The following is a 22,157-nucleotide window of genomic DNA, read 5'->3' on the forward strand; positions in this document are numbered from 1 at the left end:
GGGCACCCTTGCGTCATCGTCCCTCTGTCCTTACTCATAAAAATAATCATCCACCGTCCTCATCCTTTTTTAAAAACTTCTCGTCGTCCCTCCCCAAAATGGGCGTCCATCCGTGGCAGACGTTCTTGTGTTCGTGGGACGGAATGCGCATCTCTGCCTATTTTATTATTATTATTATTATTATTATGGAAATGTGATGTGCTACAGAAAAAAGGACAGATTCTGAATCAGCTCAAAAAGTTTAGAAAAGTTTATTTGCATCTCTGTTTTAAAAAAAAAAATGTTGGAACTTGTTAACCAGTGTAATTTGAAAAAGATAATTTTGCCAGATAGTGGTGCTGTTATTAAGAGCCCAAGTCAAAGAATTTAAACTCCCTTTACCTCAGAATCATAAGGGCGCTGCCTATCTGTTCATCATCTTCCACAAATTAGGAAATAGCAGACTAACAAACTGGTGGGCAAACAAATGCTTTACCGAGGGACATTGTACTTGTATGTGGACATTACACTATCGCTAATAAAATAAATCATTCTGATGAAGGGTGAAAATCGTAAGTGTTTCTATTATTCCAGTGAGTTACCCACCCGAAATGATCACACCTTTAATTGCTTCTATGCTGCTGCATCATTGCATGCCTCCGGGCCAACTCAAAGGAGTTCAATAGCTTGCAAAAATTACTTGCCAGAAAATGTCAATTGTCACGGTACTGATCAGGAAATCGAGTCAGTTATTAGCGACAATGTAGGGCCAAAGCGAGCGATCCATACCATATAAACTCGAGACCCTGAATAGTGATTTCATTATCATCATCATATTGAACCCTGTTTCCTCGTTGTTGGCCCTCATTGCTAGATGAGTAGGAAAACGTACTTTTTTTAAACCAACGGTGACGCCTCTAACACCTCTTGTAAAAACAACTTCGTCTTTGCGCGGGAAGGGGGAGACTTAGGGTCTTTGGGATCACTAACCAAACATCAGCTTTAAAGAATAAGCTGGAACAAAGGTTAATCTATTCCATGAAAGACACAATAGGCCTGACGAATACAGTAAAAACATCAATTCGTTATAACACAGCCGAGACACTCAAGGATTTCGGATTTAATCTTTTTTGCCGTTGACTAATGAGATGAGACAGCGGTCGGTTAAAGAAACGTTGCAGTGCTCATTTGATGGCGACTTATATGTATGACATAGCCTAATCTTTAACCCCCAGCACTATCCGTCCCGCTTGTCCTTAATCTTATCTCATCAGATTGGCTATTCTAATCTGCTTTATGAAGCTTATGAAAGTAATCTTCGTACACAGTGACAGTGGAGTGAACGACTGAGACAATAGAGCATGTGACTCGGTCAAAACTACTGACTAAGTGTTCAATGGTAAAGAGGTACGACGTGACAGCTCACCCTGTTCCACTTCATGAGCGTTTCAAACGGTTGCCAAACTGTCTGCATGGTTTGTTTGATGGAGTGTAAACACTTTAAGGTGTCCCCCAAAACAAGAAGAAGTAGGCCACTTGCAACCAAAATACTTGTCTGGTCATGTCAGACTGGGCCCCAAAGTCAGCAGCAGTGATAAAATGACAACAGTTAAATGCAATTCTAGCTGCATACAGTACCTAACGTTCTTAATTTCACCAATACGATGACCAATAAGTGAAGTGAGGGGCCTCACTTTGGATTTTTTACGACATAGGACAACTGTTTCGGACGAGACATCAGATGATTCAGACCACAGAATGCCAAAAAATTGTTATTGAAATCGCCTAAACCGTACCATTGATCATTTTCTGCTTGGGTCCGGAATGTGAACGCATCTTGATTGGGTCTGAATGGATGTGATGGATGGAATAATTGCCTAATCTCCTTCCATGAAAGTTTCATGAAAACATTTCATCTCTTTTCCCAGATGGATTTGTGCAACAAACGTGTTTGTGCGAACAAACCATCTGGCCTGTCAGGTTAGAGGTCACAGTCACTTGGATCAGAAGGTCGCTGCCTTATTGCCTGTCTCCAATAATACGTGCCTCGCATTACATGTGAGTTGTGAGCACGCTCACAGTAATGGCTGACAACATTCTTTTGTTTGTCCCAAATAAATGACTACGTAAAAATAGAATTCAATTGTACAATATCCCGAGTGCGTATTCAACCAACCAAAGCATAGTCTTTGAACAAATAAAACCTTAAATTACCCACCACTAACATTTTCATTGACATGCAACTAAAGTCTATATTTAAATAAAAAATATATATATATTGCTTTAATATAAATTCAGCAAACCTAACCCTGTTTTTGATCAAATTAATAAAGACATTCAAATTAAAAGTCATTTAATTTAATATATGAAGAATTATTTTAAATAAATGCAACCAATCAAACAGCCTATCCTAAAATAAATAAATGCAAATTAAAATATTTCAATTGAATTGAGAGGCAGGAACAGTTTACTTAAATGTAACCAAGCTGTAATTTTTTTCAAACACACAGAGAAATGCAATTTAACCAACCTGTAATTTTCTTAAACACGCAAAGAAATGCAATTTAATTAATTGTAATTAATTTATTAATTACATCATTCAATTCAAATCAAATCTAATCAAATTGACAATCACTTTCCAATTATATGAATTCAGCCAACTTAAGCATCTTTTTTGAACAAATAAATAACAGATTAAAATTTCATGTAATATAATGAATAAAGAATACATTAATTTAATTCAATTTAAAATTGTTGTTTGAAGTTTGCAAGCTCCTCTGTAGACTCTGTAAATTGATGATGGTCCTTGATGCCTCGCTGTCATGTTAGACAGCTTCTGCCCTTTTCCCTAAATGACTAAACCTATAAAACCCCTAATGGCTTCATACTCTGGAGATCAGAGGTTCAATTTAAAAGCGTGTAAATCAGATTCATCCGTCCATTTAATTAACTTGTAAATGAATGCACCATGCTGCGTAAATTGGAAGAATGATAAATATTCATGTTGTTACCCGAGAAAAGGGCAAAGGCGCATCACGTTCATATCGGGTTTTGTTCAGCTCCCCAGTCCCACCTTATTGCTACTTTATGGAGTGCTGGTTTGAATTTATTATGGTTCATTGATTATGCAAAAAATATATTGTCATTGCCCCTGCTTTGAATTCACACCAAATCGTTTTCTGCCTGTCTCACAAATATTGTGTCACAGCATCATACAAGGTGATTCTGAAAGTGAAAGTGGAAGTCAACCCAAACGTATTTTTTTCCAGATTATGTTCTATGCAGGCCCACTAGTCTAAACGCAGCATTCTGATTAATATTGCATTTGTGGAATATGCGAAATCCACCCATTTATAGCTAGCTCAGGGGGCGGCCATTTTGTCAATTCTGTCGACTGAAGATGACATCACAGACCCTCAGGGCTCCGATAACGACCAATCACGGCTCACCTGTTTTCTGAAACTGGGCCATGATTGGTCCTGAGCGACTTCGATGTCATCTTCAGTGGATAGAAGTGACAAAATAGCCGCCCCTGAAAAGGCTAAAAGTGGGTGCATTTTGCTGCTTAACCTATATTCCACAAACGCAATATTAATCAGAATGCCGTATTTCAACTAGTGGGCCTGCATAGAACATATTAAAAAGAATATATATGTTTGTGTTGACTTCCACTTTAACTACCTGAGAGGTTTTAAATGCCTTGCAAAAATAAATAACCTGAACAAGTTTAATAATACCTGTTGTTTCTTATGTGAGAGTGAATGGTCACATGCTTATACCGGTGACCTAAAATGAACTGACAGTGAGGAGGGAACCATGCTAATTCTACAGGGAGATATCTGACCACTAAATCTATTTATATCAAATACGGCTTCATAGCACTTGGGCTGAGATGAACCCAGTTTCAAATGTTGCAAAGTCAAGTGTGTTCCTTGGTCTTCATAGTGCTGTTGTTCACTGTTGTTCAAGTGCACTATTTACAAAATAGGTGACTTCCGAGGGCGATTGATTGCACTGGATTGTATTGTGGGGTAGCAGAGTATAGGGGCTTCAATACAAATCCATATCACACGTTATATTCTCTTAAAATGTTGAAAACGTGTGTCATTTTTGTTTTATTTCACAAATATGTGCTACTTTGTGATTGTCTATCAGAAAAAAGCGGAAAAAATAAAATGAGGTTTGTGATTGTAAGGTCACAAAATGTGAAAAAGTTCAAAGCGTATGAATAGTTTTTCAAGGCACAGCAAAGAGGACAAACACTATAGAATATGGATACATGAATGAGTTACATTATATATTACAATCACATCTTGATAGCACCCCCCCACCAAAAAAAAAAAAAAAATGTGGTGGGAAATGAAAGCAAAATCATACAAAGCTTTGTCAATGTCCAAATAATTCAAATCATTCTTGACCTAACTGCAAAGACATTTGATAGATCATAAGTGTACCCTATATTGCATCGACTGAAAGTACTACTGTATACAAGCAACATTTTGGTTTGCTTTCCTATGGTGGTGTCAAAGTCAAATCATTGCTACTTGGCGGCATAGTTGACCTGCACCGGCCATGATAATTGACTTTGCCTCTGAAAATGAAGAGAAAGGCATCATTTGGTGCTGAGCCAGCAAAATGGAGTCTGAAGAAAAATTGGAATATAATGGGGAGGGATGTGTGAGTACATCATGGGGGCTGGGCGTTGGAAGAGGTTGGGGGTAGTTTCTGCAACATCGTGGTTGCGTGCAATTACTGAAATGAAATATTGTAACTAAAGCAGCATAGCTTGTCTAGATTTATCTCTTTTTCCTCCGGGAAGTTTGCATTTTCACTCTATCATCATCCTCATCCCAAACACGTCGTGGTACCCAGCTGGCTCCTGCACTAGCTCTGTACGCACACTGCCAGCCTCTGACGCATGGATACTCCTGACATCATCTTTTTTTTTTTATTACACATGACCAAATTTGGAATATGCCTCCGCTCCACGGAGTGAGATTAATATGAAAAATTGGCGACCCTTGCTTAAGGAACAATTTAACAGAGCTATTAATCGGATGTTATTGTACTTGTAGTTGTAGAACTTCCCTGCCTCACACTGAAAGCTGTGCCAAGTATTTTAGTTATCTTATTTAGCCATGAACCTCCAAATATTAGATGATAGAAAGATTGATTGCTAGACTGATTGACTGATAGATGGGTGGGTATGTAGGCAGATAGATAGATTAGATATATAGATAGATAGATAGATAGATAGATAGATAGATAGATAGATAGATAGATAGATAGATAGATAGATAGATAGATAGATAGATAGATAGATAGATAGATAGATAGATAGATAGATAGATAGATAGATAGATAGATAGATAGAGGTGATTAAAGTGCTCTAATGACGCAAAATGGAGGCTGTATCGAAGCAGCCAAATGCTTGCTCCGCCGCTATAAATAAATAAACGGATCCCTGACTAGGCTCAAACAGGTCGGAAGGGGGCAGAGTGACGGTAGTAGGAGGCTTTCCTACCCTCTCGCATTCACGCTCAATCCACCAATGAGCCCAATGAGCTAAGCGCGCACCGCCCACTGGCTGTGTGCGTATTTTTTCTTCCCCCCCTTCCCGTTTCCCTCCTCCTCCTCCTCCTCCTCCTCCTCCTCCTTTGAGTGTGTAAATGGTCACATGTCGTATCCCCTCCCCAGTCCGGACACCAGCTCTAGCAGCAGCAGCAGCAGCAGCAGCAGCAGACGACGACATGTGTTATTTATCGCTCAGCCGTGGGGGAAGCAAGAGGACGATTGAAGCGTAAAAAAGGAAAAAGAAAAAAGAACTAGCGTCGTGTGTTCTCCAATTCTTCTTCTTCCTCGTAAGTGTTTGAAGAGTAGAATGGCAAGTCCGCCGAGCGACGCCGGACCCCCACTACCGGCCGCCGGCGTGAAGAAGTGCGGCTACCTGAGGAAGCACAAACATGGACACAAGCGATTCTTCGTGCTCAGGGAGCCCGGCGAGGGCTGCCCTGCCCGGCTGGAGTACTACGAGAGCGAGAAGAAATGGAGGAACAAGTCTGCCGCCAAGCGGGTCATCCCACTGGACTGCTGCCTGAACGTCAACAAGCGAGCGGACGCCAAACACAAATATCTCATCGCGCTGTACACCAAGGACGAGTACTTTGCCGTGGCTGCCGACAGCGAGGGCGAGCAGGAGGGATGGTACCGGGTGCTGACGGATTTAATCGCGGAGGGGAGAGTGTTCGACGGCTCGGCGTCCAACTCTGCGTCCTCGCTAGTGGGCTTCGACGAGGCGAGCTACGGCGTGATCACGCCGGTCAGCGCCGCCTACAAGGAGGTATGGCAGGTCAATATGAAGTCCAAAGGCTTGGGGCAGAGCAGGAATTTAACCGGTGTGTACAGACTGTGCTTATCCAGTCGGACTATCAGTTTTGTTAAACTCAACACCGAGGTGGCCTCGGTCACTTTGCAGCTGATGAACATCCGGAGGTGCGGCCACTCTGACAGCTTCTTCTTCATCGAGGTCGGTCGCTCCGCAGCCACCGGTCCCGGCGAGCTTTGGATGCAAGCAGATGATTCTGTTGTGGCCCAGAACATCCACGAAACCATCCTGGAAGCTATGAAAGCAATGAAGGAGCTGTCTGAATTCCGCCCCCGCAGCAAAAGCCAGTCATCAGGCACCAACCCCATCTCTGTGCCCACGAGGCGGCACCTGAACCACCTTCCCCCCAGCCAGACTGGTCTTCTACGGAGGTCACGCACTGACAGCATGGCTACAACCTCACCTGTGGGTAAATTCTCCTCCTGTCGGATACGCACGGCCAGCGAGGGCGACGGCACCATGACACGCCCTATGTCGGTCAATGGGAGCCCCCTCAGCCCGGGGGTCCACCGCACCCTCCTGAGCAGGTCTCATACCATCACCGCACGCCCATGTCGGACGTTCGAATCGTCCTCCCTGCAGCACAGTAAGTCCATGTCTATGCCTCTGTCTCATTCCCCGCCGATGGCTGCCCCCAGTCTTGTGAGCCTGTCCTCGTGTCCAGATAGCAGCGCTGCTCGTCCCTCCAGCTGTAGTGCCTCCTTTTCGGGCTCCCCGAGTGATGCTGGTTTCATATCCTGTGAGGAGTACGGCACGAGCCCCGCCGACGCACGCGATCTCCGGTTGCCTCTCACGTACGGTAGCAACACTCCGGAGTCCCTTAGGGCAGAGACTCCCCCGTCCCGGGATAGCAGCAGGCTCGATGGCTACATGGTGATGGAACAACAGAACCAGAACTGCTATCGGTGGTTCCCGGAGTTGGACAAGGCTTATCGAAAGCGTACATACTCTCTGACCACACCCCGCCAGCAGAGGTGTCTCCCTCAAGTGTCTTCGGCCTCCCTCGACGAGTACACGTTAATGAGGGCCACTTACACCAGTGGAACCCAGTCTTCTCGCAGATGTCTCACAGCCTCTCCTAAAGGAACTTTTCCAGATGAGCACAGGGATGTCCGAGTGGGATCAAACTGTCTCCAGGGCGACAGTGGTTACATGCCGATGATGCCAGGCGCGGCACCTCATACATCAGGAGTTAAGAATGACCCCTACATGCCTATGAGCCCCATGTGCGTCTCTGCTCCGAAGCAGATCATCAACCCCCGATCGCACCCGCACCCCTCCTCTGCAGCAGGGCTGGCCCCGCACACAGATTCCCCAGGCAGTATTTCCCTCGAGGACAACGGCTACATGCGCATGTGGTGCGGAATCAAAATGTCTATGGAGAGCACTGACGGAAAGCTCACCAATGGAGAGTACCTGAACATGTCTCCCGGAGAGCACATTCTTAGTTCTTCCGGAGGAGAGCAACAACACAGACAGCCTTATAGCACCCTGCCGCATTCACTTAAGGGCCAATTGCAGCGCAACGGGTCCACTGACACAGACCAATACGTGGTGATGTGTTTACAGAGGCAGCGGATCGAAGAGGAGTCCAACTACTGTCCTGTATCTTCGGGAGACTCTGCGACATCGGGCGCCCCTTCATCCGCCCCCCCTCCTCTCAGAGGGGCTCGGAGTGACGGAGGTCTGGCGCACAGGAGTAGGGCATGTCGACCTAACCGCCTGGCTCTGGATTCCCTCAGAACCTTACCATGTATGAGCGAACACCCGCTCCCCTCTGAGCCACGCAGCCCAGGGGAGTATATTAACATCGACTTCAGCAGCGCTTCCAGTGACGCGGTGGCGTCCGCTGGCGGCTCGAAGTGCGCAGACGAGGGATCTTTACCACTCTCGGACTATGTTAATGTGGACCCTGTCTCGCCTAAGAGCGTGGTTTTTCCCCCTGGGGGAAGTTTGAACCAAGAGGATGAGGGCAAAGGCGTAGAGGGACAGGCAGAAGTGAGAGGGGTTGTGGATGAATATCCTCTCCAGCATCATGCGAGTCTGGCGTGTCAGCCAGCTGCAGTCAAGGATGACTACACCGAGATGACGTTCGGTCCCCTCTGCGCCACTGACGACGTCCCACTCCCTACCAGCCCCACCGCCTGTGTCCATAGACTGAGTCTTGACAGCAGCCTTTTGGTGGACAGAGTACCAGCGGCGCCAGTGGATTCTTTTCTCCTCGGGGGACCCTCACTGAATGTCCCCCCTGCAGATCCGCATAGGGGGGCCAAAGTCATTCGTGCTGACCCCCAAGGACGCCGGCGACACAGCTCCGAGACCTTCTCTTCTACCACCACTGTCACGCCCGTGTGCCCATCCTTTGCCCACGACACCAAGCGCCACAGCTCGGCTTCGGTGGAGAACGTGTCGCACGGCGTGCGGGGCTTAGAGGGACCCGATGAGGACTATGGCAGCGGCACCCCGATGTGCAGGGAAACGTCTGCGGGCTATCAGAATGGACTCAACTACATTGCCTTAAACTTGATGGAGGGTACTCTTGGTGGGTGCCGGTTAGGGGGCTGCGACGGACTGCTGAGATTCAAGACTGCCTGTGGATGCAAGGGTGGCATGAATGGCTTCAACTCCAGCCCCTACGCCAGCCTCGGATTCAAGGAGACGACTGCCGCTGCTGTGAAAGGTGAGTGCCACGACATGGTGTACACACATTCATTCAGGAGGCTTTCATTCATGAAGGGAGTGGTATCATTACTGGAGCAGGATCTGTCGTAGTGCTTCTGTGTACTCTGCAGATTGACTCGTGGTTGCTAAGCAGCACTAGGCTCATTTTCATTCCCAAGTTGTGAAAAATTGTGAGAGCGCAGTGTTCCTGCCTGCGGCCGGCCTCGCAGTCGGTGGACTCGCCGCACTGACTCTGAGCTCAAAGCTAGGAATCAGAATGTGTTTTTGTGCGCCTAATCAAAAAGAATGCGGCGTGCTTTTCAGCTTGTTGCTCAACACCATATCATCCTACATTGTTATGTCACAAAACGAGGGCAAAACAACATGAGACGCATCAACCGTGGTCGCACAAAGGCCACGCTTTTTGAAGTTTTAGGTGTCACAGTGACTGAGGGAAGTTGTTCCAAACATCGCTCTGAGGTGCAGGAGGCGATGTTTAGATAGGATTAGTCACCTCCTAGTCACCCACTCGTCACACCAATGACACAACGAGAAATTTCACAGGAGCGTGATGTGGAGGTGAGCTGTTTGCTCAGCCTTAAATCTACTTTGGGCTGCATGGATACTTGGTTGTGATGATATACCGCAAAAGTCAATCTAGAATGCCGCTTACTATTCCGAACACCATTAAAATGATCATTCATGCTACAGGCTGTTTCTCTATTCCTATTGGCTGTCGTTTGAGCTCATGAGGTGTTGTTTTAGACTTCGTCAAGTGTTTCATCTGTACTATGTGTTACTACACCGGCTGAATGAAGGTAGTAACACCAGCAAAGAAACTGTATTTTATACCTCACTGTAAAGCAGGTTTATTGGTCTCCTATTTGGTTCTATTGTGTTTATACGGCTGAATACTACACTGTTGATGGGTGTTCTTTCCGGGAAAGAACAGTTGCCATCAAAATATCACCTTTCACCTCATTCTTTGTCCTGTTGCATCACTGGCTTTTCATGTAACTCTCAAAGGCAGGGATTATTTACACGGATAGGTGACCAAACAGCGGCATTTCAGAAGTCGCTGTTACCCGAAAAGACAATCCGGGGCAGGATTGTTGCAAAGTCGTTTGTTTTTTTTAAAGTATTTTTTTATAAGCGCTCTTATCCCCTCTCACTCACCAATGAGAACTTGCGGACAGGTCAATAACCTATCAGCTCAAAGCTTGCTAAAGCATCAATGTCCATGTCACGCTGTCACCCTTTCTCCCAGAAGTCCTTGCTTCCCGGCCGCTCGTTTGGCGCCAAGACATCCTGCTCTGTACAATGTTTATAGGCGGGAGGTACGAACGGTGCTGGTTCTCTCCTCTTAGTACTTATAACTAATCCTCGCCTTCGTTTCCTAACGAGGAGTATCCTAAGCATGCCACACACTGAGCAACAAGAAAGAACATGAGAAGATGGAGACATTAATGCTAATCGCTAAACTAATGTGAAATGAGTCGTGAAAACAAAACAAAATAAAAACAAAATAAGTGCTTAGGTGTACAGTACACTTTTCACTAAAGTCTGGCTTGAACCGTGTTAGGGCGGAGAGCAACAAGCTATGAACAGCAATGAATAATTATCTAGAGATAAAAGCTACATAGTGAGCACATGCTCGGAAACCGGAAATGAATCGGTTGGTGCTAACGTCAGCCATTACGAGAAGCTTATAAGGTCAAAAATATATGAAATATTTATAATATCGTGTTAATTTGCAGTATTTTGCGCCACCGATTACTGAGTTTTGACATCTACAGAATCATAGGTCTCAAAAGTACTCTTAGTTTTTTAATCAATTTAGTTTTGCTGACATGAATTTCAGGCCATGTCACTCAAAGTGGAAGTCATCCCAAACATATTTTTTTCAAGAAATGTTCCCAGCAGGCCCACTAGTTGAAACACGGCATTCTGATTAATTTTGCGTTGGTGAAATATAAGTTAAGCAGCAAAATGCACTCGTTTTTAGCCATCCCTGGGGGCGGCCATTTTGTCTTCTCTAGACCGAAAATGACATCACAACTGCTCACAACGACCAATCACGGCTGACCTGTTTTCTGAATCTGAGCTGTTTCTAAATGTGACTCTACATAGTGAATATTGCAGTGAAGCTTGATTTGAAGAAAAATTGTGATTTGAATGTAAAATGCGACATCTGTCAGAAAAAGCGCAATTCAATCATTTCCCAAATTCCGTCAGCCCTATTAGCCAGTCTGTTTTTTCGTCTCTGTGCCAGCTCTGACGCTTCTCGCGGCACTCTGTGCAAGTCATTGGGTTCCCCAGGAAAACAAGTGAGTCAGTTGTTTATCAATTGTCAGGTACCGGGTTTCAGGCCTGGAATGCGGGGCAGTGTGCAAAGGTTGCTGGGAGAGGTGAATGCTCACTTGTTTTTCCAACCTGGCAGCATGGAAGACTCCGAAGGGGGATGGGAATTTTTATTTATTTATTTAATTTAAACTCCGAGCAACTTCACAAACATGCTATGGCTCTTACTGGTTGTATAAACATTTGTGATTTGATTTTTGCATAATTGTTAACGGCTATGAACAAAGCCAGAAAAATGTTACATATTTTTGGGGGGGAAAATGTATTTCAAAGATGTTTTGAGCATTTTGAACTCATCTCTGTTGTGATGTTACACTGTGTACTAGGAATAGACAATGCCTTGATTGACCAAGTGGAAAAGTAACAATAGTTGTTTTTTTTTTTTAAATAATTTTTTTTACAGTATATTAATTTTAGTTGGCAGAAACTAATTGGGAATTGCCACCGACTGGTTTGACTTTGGCATGCATCGAGCAGGCGTTCTTTTTTTGATGTCATCTGTACTGTGCCTAAAACTTCAAAATCGCAACAAAACAAGTTTTACGTGTTCATTGTCATGCAAATGTCCTCTTCAAGACCAGTCACTGCTACTTCCACTACTCCCATTTCTTCTTCTACTACTCCTTCCAAATGAATAAACACATGCGTCTCAGCGATCAAAGGAGAGATGAGGCGTTGCCTTCCGCAAGCTTTGCCACATTTTCTTGTTATCACTGACTGAGCCCATAGTTTACATTCCCTTCAGTGCTGCAGTTCGGAACTTAAATCCTGTGTCCTCATTTGGCATTTGCAGTCACCCCGTGGGGGGGGGGGGGGGGGGGGGGGGAAGAAAAGAGGGAAGGAGTGTGGGCTCGAACTGAAGTGGGGAGGGGGGAGGCAGTTGCTGTTCTAAAATTCAACACACATGTGAATGAATATGAGGGGGGGTGCATTCTATATTTCTATATATGGACTTTCTCGTTTCTGCATCTAGTGGAACTTTTAATGGGCAAAGGATTTGATTGGGTAGTTGTTTTTGAAGCTGCGGCTCCACGGTTTCGCCTTCAAGGGCACGCCTCCTAAACCTGCTGCAATGTCAGTTTAGTGACCTTTGAACTACAGAGAAATGCAGCAAGCCACATCATGGAAGCGTGTGGATTACTTTCACCATATTTCTTCGGAGGCCACCTTTCATCTTTCACCCCCCCCCCCCCCCATACCCCGCCCCACCCCCACCCTCTGTTGTAACAGCCGTCTTGCATGGTTGCATTTAGGGGAGAATCTGACTCACTCCCTCCATGCCTTGCCGAATTTAGCAGCCCAACGCACACACCGTTCCACTTTGTGCGTCTTCCTGTCTGCATATGCGCAGCCGCCAGCAGATGGCCGAGAGAGGGCTGTGTGTGCGTGTGTGTGTGCGTGTGTGTTGCGTGAAGAGGTGGGTGGGTTGTGTGTGTGTATGTGTTGGGGGGGGGGGGGGGATTCAGTCAGGAGTATTTGCACCTGCCCCGCCAAGCAGCACTCACTGGTTATCTGGCTCTTTTCGGAGGAGAGTGACAATACGCTAATGACTGGCCACCATCTGCCACAACAACAGGGAGAAGGTGGTAGTGGAGGAGGGTGGTGGAGGGTGCGCGAGGGTGTGTTCAAGAAGCCTTACATCAAACCCCTCCCCCCGTTTTTTTTTTTTTTTGCATCCTCCCTCCCCCCCGATTCTCCGCCTCTTCTCTCCAGGCATCGCTTTCTGTTTTGCAGAAATCATGTGATGCAACCTACGCCTACCCCCACAACCACCCCACAACCCCCTCCTCGGTTGACACACACATGCTTTATTTGGCACCGGTGTGTATCTTCTGTTGTTTTCCATACCTCCGTGGCCTTCTTTGGCTTCTTGCACCAGAGGCCTCAGAGGAGCTCCTAATGACCCGTTTAGCAACTAAAGCTAATCATTCTTGATTAAATGTTGGTGCTGTCATCACAAGCCTAAAAAAACATAGCCCTGACATATATATGTATATATATATTTGTAATTTCATCTGACCCCTCCCTTATAATATTCCCACTTGTATGCATTTTAATGACAAAGTTACAGAAGTACAAAGTGCACTTTTTCGAAGTCAGCCAAATGCGAATCTTTGATGACACACAACAGAGATAGGGAACACTTTGTTTCTTGCCCTCACCTGTCCAGTAAACTCCTCCCCTATAGCCCTGCACAGTCACAGTGAGTGTGATACATAACTCTTGAGAGTACACTAGGGCAGGATGTTCCAGTCGCAGATAAAAACAAAGTCAACCTATCCCCAATTTAGCTTGGAGGTAAGAAGGCTTAGGTTCACTTCGGGATTAAACATTGTTGAGCGGCTTGTTTTGTCTCGAGCTGGTGTGTGATGTGAGCATGTCTCAGCCACTCAGCCTCTTCCAATGACCAATTTATGCTGAACATAGACCCAGGATAAACTTTTTATTTGTTTGTTAGTAATAGACATTTGAGTCCATTTCCTTGATGGACTAAGTAATGGATCATCTTAAAAATGCTCGTGAGGCGTTTTTCTGCCTTGAGTACCCGCTTATTTATTGTACCCTGTCAGGAAGAAAAAGTCAAGCTAACCGCAGCAATGTTTGTTCATGCTAGGCATGGCACAAACACGCTGCCAGCCGGTAAGAAGGCTGACTTTCAAATAAACCTTAGTTACCATCCATTATCTGAGCTCCTTTATCCTTATGAATATATGGAAATCAATGCTTGGTAGGCATTTATGTAGCAGTTGTTCCCGGGAGTGTGTTGCGGCGCAAGGGCTAACTTGAATCATTTTCCAAACTGTGTTTGGGGGGTCGTTTATTGCCGTCACAAACGGTTGCTTCCGATGGCGACAGCATAATGTTGTCCTGAAATAATGTTGAATCATTAATTAAGGGCGCTAAGAAACAACTTAATTACACTGACACTGTATTGTACAGTGCTAGCCACGCTGGCAGCGATCGTCGCGCTAGCAGGGCCGGCAGCGCTCAAGTTAACAGACCTAAATGACTGCACACTTTGATGCTGACAGCCTGACATAGTTGCCATTCCTAGTGATCACTTTTTAATAAACCAAGCTTCCTCAATTGTGTTTTTTTTTTTTTTTTAGCCAGCAAAATCACTACAGTGCTTGTGATGTCATTTCATCTCATAGCCCAAAATCTATGGGGAGAGATGTATCTAAATTCTGACTAAGATTTAGAGAGAGAGAGAGAGAGAGAGAGGGGAAAAAAAAGCAATGAAGTGAGCCAGAGGGTGTCCCACTCCCGTTTCCTGACACACGCGTCACTCACCAGGCCAGTCCCCGCGTTTTAAAGCCACACACACAAAAAGTCACAAATATTACTGTAGAACGTGTGGATAGCGACAAGTGGATTAAAATATTACCTGCACCTTGCATGTATGTTATTGCGTTAAATAAGGCAAAGCTAATTTTTATCCAATTACTTGATCAATCGATGAGTAATTGTTAGAAAACACAATTCTAAAAATACTTGATAGCTGCTGCCCTAGTTCACATAAGCACATAAAAAAAAAGAAGACTTGCACTACTTGGCTGCAACCAGCAGAGGCACTACTAATTCACTTCATTCATTTGTTGCCTAAAGAAGAACGTCCTCTCAGCATTATTGTGCTCACTATTGCACTAGGAAGGAAAAAGGAAATTGTTACTGGTTATTAGAGAGTGGCGAACATTTATTAGGTTCAATTTATGTATTTTGCATGCATATAAAAGACATTTGTGATGCTTTTGGAGTAATGCTGTGTATGCCTGTTTAAATTACGCAATATGATGACCACACTGGATATAGTAATGGGAGTTTCCATCATTTTGAAAATATCTTCAACTATTGTCACAAATGTGCGCAAGTCGTTGCAAGGGGATACTGTGTTTGGATGTTGTGTTTACGCCACCAGCAAAGACTGAGGTGAGCAGGCAGGGTTTGTTTTTGTGTTGTGCATCGGACAGGCCCAAGGCGTGGGAGGTCACAGGTCATAAGGCACTCTCTGTTTGTGTAGTGGAGCTCTGCGATAGATCAGGGAGGAGCCAGCCGGCAGGAGGCTGGAATGTAAACACAACGTATCCAAGCCTGTTCATCTCTCAGGGAGAAGACCTGACATCACTTTTGCTCTTTTTCACTGTAGGGGTTGTTTACATGTCATCTTGGAGCCTGAAAATGCAAAGCTTTATTCTATTTGTTTAGCAGTGTCACATTTTTACAAACCATTCTAAATAAACACATGCCAGGTGTGTCAGAAAACATCCTGACCGGTATCCCAAAAGATGCACTGTATTTCAAATCCAAAAAATGACTTCAGAAAAGACCCATGAGGAAGTGATATAGCCACCTACTGGCTTGGCATGCATATTACATTTGTATTCTCTGCGTGAGCGGGTATTGATTTGTGTTGTTTTGACTCAACATTACACAGATGTGATCGGTTGGATCAGATCGACACATATTAAGCATTGATCTGTTGTAACCCTTACCCATAATTTGCCGATCGATCAGTGACGTAATTGATCAGATCTGCAAAATAAGACATTACAGCAAACACTCTCGTTCGCTCAGGGAAGTTCTTTGCTGCCACCGTTAGTAGTTCAAGGTTTCTCAGCATATAAAGTTAGATTAAAAAAAAATTCCCAATGTTTTTATTTTATTGGGGTGTTGGGGAAAGGTTTCGGGTTTACCTCGGGTCACATGAGGCCGCTGTTAATCCTTTTGGCTACTGTCGTTTATACATAAACTTTTCAAAGTCACAAGAGATTCATATTTGCTGAACCCCAATGGGAATTCGGATCCCCCCCGGGCCCCGCCTCACATTTTTAGTGGTTTGCTGTCTTATTTGTCACTGTTATGGCTATTTATACAAGATACGGTAAGCGGAGGAGGCCACAGTGGACATGTTTACGTCGGAAGAGACCCGGCCGCTCATAACGCACCCCGGTGTCCGAGCCCTGAATGGAGCTGGGCTAAGTTTAGCCTGCGAGCTAAATAAATAATGAACAGTCAGTGAGGCCGGGCGGTCGTAATGGTTGTGGGAGGGACTGAAATGGCGTAAAACATTGAGGGGGCGGGGGGGGTGTTTATGTGCCCCTCCTACCAGCCCCCCACAAACCAGGACAGGGTTTAGTAGCCATTGGGTTCATTCCTTGATGGACCTCTATCCCGATCTTTGGGTCACACCCCCTTTCCACAAACCACTGTTGTCTGGTGTGTGTGCGAGCTGAGACGTGACATGTATTTGTCTCCTGTGCAGCGCCTTATTAATCTACACTCGCAGTGATTCATTTTCCCGGCACATCTCAGTCATTCTCACCCAAGTGTTTGCCTCGACAGGCTACTGTCTGGACCAGCACTCGCGCACACACAAATACACACACAGATTGTTATAGGCCGACGGTCCCATGACCTCACTGCATTCCCGGTCCTCTCAGTCAGGTTGATTCTGTTACTGTGGTTTTTCCACCTCTCCCCAAACTCTTTCTTCTTGCTTCTCTCTCTTTTTTTGGTTGCCCTCTAATGAACCCAAACAATCAGGAGGCACCAATAGGGGAGCCAAATTAAACCCTCAAAATGAGTCATCCATTGAGAAAAAAAAAAAGGAGACATAATTGTCAGATTTTTCTTTTTTTTTTTTTTTTTTTTGTAATTTGTGAGTCCAAAACAGGAGAACAAAGTGTGTGTGTTTATAGTAGGAGTGTTGTGGGGAGGAGGGGGGGGGGGTCAGCTTGGCCTGAATGAAAGGTTTGTTTTAGAGAATGAACGATCACATCCAGCTTTGTGAAAACAGCTCTTGTTCGCCTCCGGGTGGGAGGGGGGCTAGAGGAGACGGCGAGCGGGGGACAAAAATGCGGCCGGCCGAGCCGTGTGTATTTGTGCGAGTGTGTGTTGTCGACCGGCACTTCCGCCGCTGTTTGATAGCTGCATGCAAATGAAAGCTCACAAACAAGTGCGTGGGGGTCAGAGTTCAGCAGTGCTTTCCAGTGGGACAGAAAGCGACACTGTGGCGACTGCATGAATGAGAATAAATAAGAAGAATAGGTCACTGTGCTAGTGTGTGCGTGGGGGTGACATTTGCATGTTTTATTTGGAGTGTGTATGCAGTCAGGAATACCTGTGTTGTGTCTGTGACTGCCAAATGCCACGCTGTTTTAAAGCCGCCGAGTGACCAGTTACGTGTCCGCTAACTGAGGAACACATACTTTCAAGAGCACTTATTCCTTACTTGGTAACAAAGTGGGGGAATCCATTTGCCCACACGCGTGCGCGCACGCACCCACGTACTTTTATATTTAAAGCAAGGCTATGTTGTGATCTTAGTGTGAAATAAACTCTAGTCGATGGCACAGTGGCTTTGAATAAGGAGAACGTTAACGGCAGATGACCTATTTTGGCCAGGACACTCTTTGTTTTAAGTGTGACTTTATTCCAGTAACATTAAAAAAAAATTTTTTTTTCAGTGAAGGGGAGACTTTTTCTTGCAATTACGATAAGATTACACCTTTTTCTTAAATGAAAAATACATCTTGCTTTCTCTAAATGTCACTTTCTTCCAAAAATTCCCCAAAAGTAAAAAAAATTCTGACTTCATTCTTGTAAAAAAAAAAATTCCTGAAAAAAAATGACTGTTCTCGCTAGATTACGCCTGTTTTTAGACTGTTGAGAAATATGAATTAATATTATTATATATTTTTTTTAACCCTACTAATCCTATGCACTTTACTTTTCTAAGATTCCACTTTTTTACTTGGGGGGGGGGGCAAATTTGACTTCATTGTCATCGTTTCACATAACGTGTTTTTTCCTTCTCTCTTTCAGAATGAAGGCCACCGGCTCAGTCACCCTCCCCCTTTCCCCTTCTCCTGTTCGTCAGGTCGGTCCGCCGCCCGCATGTGATGACGTCGCCTCGGCAACAGCTGGACCGCGGGCTGCCGCCCACATGTCCTTTGACCCCCGCTGCCATCCCTGCAAGGTCACAGAGGCGGCAGTCGCCACAGCAACACGGACACTTGATCTTTCACCCCAAATCTTCCCTCGGCACCAAAACGATGAGGTGCCATCCATTGATGCTGCTGGACTAGATGATTAAAAAAAAAAAAAAAACTCATACCAACTATTAACTCTTGGTAATTATGTTATTTATCTGCAAAATGACTACACAAGTTATTATGTCATGTTGGATATATATTATTTTGGTTACCATTAATAATAGAGTTTGAACTGGTTGCCTGACCTGAGAAGACACCAAACCTGGATATCACACGTGCAAAAAAAAAAAAAGAAAGAATGCATACAAAATATTTATTTATTTAACACGGATGTATGCATTTGGTGAAACATTTTCCAAATGTGTGAATTTCTATAAATAATAAAAGTGGCATTTAGGTACATATTTAAAAAAATAAATAAATAAAAGTTTGCTTAAGAAAACCTACCTCAGCAAAACAAACAAAAACAGGTTGGTTAAAACCCCCCATAGTTGATATGAATATATATATATAATATTTATTTTTTAAAACTTTTTCTTTTTTTTTTAAAGAAAGGAATCACCAATCCAAAGCCTTACTCTCGCCCCTGATGGGCTGTTTTGTCTGGACCTAGCAACCCTTTCACAACTGAACCGATCCGCAAAGAATGAGCCACTCTGAGATTTCCACGGTACATTTACGACAAGATGATGTATGAAACATTTCTACAGTTTATTTATTCGCCCGGCGGGGGAGGGGGGCGGAGGGAGAGATTTTCTATCCTCGCTTCTTTGAGGAGCAATGATGTCACGCTCAAACACCGAAGCATGACCCAGGTACACCCGTGGCCTGTCTGAGCAAAAGTCTCAGCACCTCCAAACACTTTTGGACCTGTTCACCTGTAGTCCCCTGCACACCCGCCCAAGCCGCCTGCAGGACCTCATGACATGATGGAATGTTAGAAGTTCTTTGTCTTAACTAGGGATGGGCATAGTGATAGAATTTGGTCGATTGTGAGGAACTGATCATTGATTAAACGTGTTTTTGACGCAATCAAAATCGAGTGCGCTGCTTGGCTGTTGATTCAATCTGCACTAGTTTGCGGTCTCAAGAAAATGACGTCAGCTAAGGCAAACATCCAACTCCCCCCGGCAGCATTGTTCTGTTCATTAAGACACTGCAGTGGAAACAGGAACATCGAACATCCACATCTCAGTAAGAATTAATGCAAAAAAATAGAAATCGGAAGGCTGCGGAAGGCTTGTTTTACAAAAAAAATGCTCATTAGATGTTTTTTTTCCCCGTAAATGTTTTTTTTTGTCATATGTGACTTTATTTAGAAAATATATGATTTTATTGTTGAATATTGACTTCTTTTTTGCTACTACTTTTTTTATAAATAGACTAATTTAACTTTTTCTCTCTTAAAAATAATCACATCATAGGTGACTTTCTCTTAAAGGGATTTTTTTGTCATGACTATTGTGACAAAATATTTGAATTTTTTTTGTAAAATGAGTCCTTTATTTAAAAAAAGGGGTGAATTTTGACTTTTTCTCCCGATATTTTTGACAAACAAAAATTTTCTCCTAAGAAAGAAAAAACATTTAGTTAAAATTTCACCTTTTTCTCTCCAAATTGTTCTGTTAACATTTCTTTTCTTTTCGTTGAACCAATTATTACCCATTCTCTTATTCTACAACTTTATTTTGGCTAAATTACATTTCATTCTGTTGACATTTGCTCTGCATTCTCATAATTACGTACTTCTTGATTCCCGCAACGTTGTGTTTTCCACCTTTTTAGAAGGAGTCATTTAACAATCAATTAATTGATTGTTCATTTTCTCCACTGTCGATCAATGAAAGGTGGTCAAATGCCCATCCCTGGTCTTAACTGGACAATGCACACAGACACACAGTCACACACTCACCTGTTGCCTCATTGCGGCGCCGAGCCACGTGGTGAGTTTTGTCGCCGGGCCCCGCGCCGCCATTTTTGGACGCTGGCGGACCGAAAGCATGGTCTTGCACTTACAAACTTGTCTAGATTGTAACACAAGACGCGTTGAATGTAGTACACGCCGCGTTCCAAGGTTGGGAACGCGCAACCACGACAGTGAAAAGCCAACGAGTCGAAGCTCCAACAACTACAAACGCAACACAGAGCAGGACAAGCATCATTGCTGTTTATCTGGATCCACTGGTACTTAAAGACTGTAAATAGTGTGACGTTATGACAACAAAACAACTTTAAGTTAAATAACTTATGCTGTTTTTACTGTACATAGTTTGTGTTGGCGTGATACAACAAAAGCACTAATTAAGTTATACGCTAACCAGTTCTGGTTTGGCTTTGATTTTTCCTTTTTTTTTGTGTGCGTGTTTTCAAGTAATTTAATAACTCTGATGGGATAGTATTGTGAAAGATGATGCCACAATTTTTCTAATGCTGTAACTGCAAATTTTACCAGAAATTCATACTTGTCCTAATTAATTCTTGACACTTGGGGACAAATGGCATATGCAATATTTACACAATAGAAAACTAGTTTACTTACCAAGGTGTACCAAATGTACAAATATTGTCTATATTTGTTTATCAAACCTTAAAATTCATTTTTGTTGTTGTTGTTTTTGTTTGTTGCGGTTTGTACATGTTTATTTTTCTCTTCCAATTTGAAATTTGCTAATCGAGCCCATTTGGTGTTTGAGCAGTGTTTTGCATTTGGGTCATGTATTTTGATGAAAGCATCAAAAAGTTACTGTTGGGGGGGCCCCCAGCTTTGCTGTGTTTTTTTTTCCCCACTGTAAATACTTTACATCTTGCATATTATTGTGATGCGACTAAGAGATGATAATTTAAATTTACGTCTTTGCTTTAGATTGGATTGATTCTTTTTAGACACATGGAATAAATATTGATATTATTTAAGAAAAGATGTCTGCAACTGTTTGTTCTTTCACACACACGCACACAAATGAATTACGGCTTTTCTTCCTCGTGAATTTATTACAATTGATTCTCCTAAAATTGCATTTATGCCTTTTTATTTGGAATATTGCGACTTTAATGTCATGACATTAAAAACTCAGTCGTCACGCAGAAACACTATTTCACCCTTTTCCTTGGAATATTATGACTTTATATTCTAAGTATTGTCACTACAGTCTCATAAAAGTAGGACTTTAACCTGACTCTAGTCTAGTAAGAAAATATTACAATTTATTAGTTTGTTCATATAAGATTCTAAAAAAAATTCTCTTAGAATTATGATTTAAGGAGAAGACACATTTGCACATTTCTTTGTTTGATCTCGTTTATTTCGAGTGCAGTTTGTGGAGAAAGTCTGCATCCAGCCTTTTGGGCGGGGACTCTAACCTAGGATGCCTCCTGTTATTGTTTAGCCTCGCAGGCCCCACCCCCTCCTCGGCAATAGTCGTTAACAGCATGTTACAACAGCCTCTGGAGGTGGGTGGGATTAAAACGCCTGTGAGATCAACGCTTTTGCACACTTAACCGTATGGTAGCGGATTATTCATTCCCACAACCGTGCTAATTAAAATGATAATTAAGGCTGAGACAAGTTCTAAATGTCTCTGGTTTCTGATGCACGGAGATACTATTGCTATTTGCTATCAACCAGTCTTGGGGCAGGGTCAGCGAGGGCAGATGGAAAGGTAACACGTACCTAATGTTTCCACAAGCATCTTTTATTTTCTTTTAACTATAGTCAAATTCAAATATGATACTGTTTCATATTTATGTATTATATGTTACTTTTTATTTATTGCTAT

At 43.6% G+C, this 22,157-nt stretch overlaps 1 protein-coding gene across 1 annotated transcript; it reads left to right on the plus strand.

Moving 5' to 3' along the window:
• The first annotated feature begins 5,622 nt into the window (after positions 1-5,622).
• On the plus strand, positions 5,623-21,299 carry irs2b (insulin receptor substrate 2b). The gene is made up of 2 exons (XM_086051809.1): positions 5,623-9,044; positions 18,212-21,299. The coding sequence occupies exons 1-2, from the start codon at positions 5,861-5,863 to the stop codon at positions 18,214-18,216; spliced, it is 3,189 nt and encodes a 1,062-aa protein (XP_085907935.1). The 5' UTR covers positions 5,623-5,860; the 3' UTR covers positions 18,217-21,299.
• The last annotated feature ends 858 nt before the right edge of the window (positions 21,300-22,157 follow it).

The sequence above is a fragment of the Filicampus tigris genome, chromosome 14, assembly GCF_054856515.1.
Source record: "Filicampus tigris isolate MCC_2025a chromosome 14, RoL_Ftig_1.0, whole genome shotgun sequence".
Classification (NCBI taxonomy): Eukaryota; Metazoa; Chordata; class Actinopteri; order Syngnathiformes; family Syngnathidae; genus Filicampus; species Filicampus tigris.

Coding starts and splice junctions, on each gene's coding strand:
- irs2b (XM_086051809.1), top strand. CDS start 5,861: ATGGCAAGTCCGCCGAGCGACGCCGGACCCCCACTACCGGCCGCCGGC.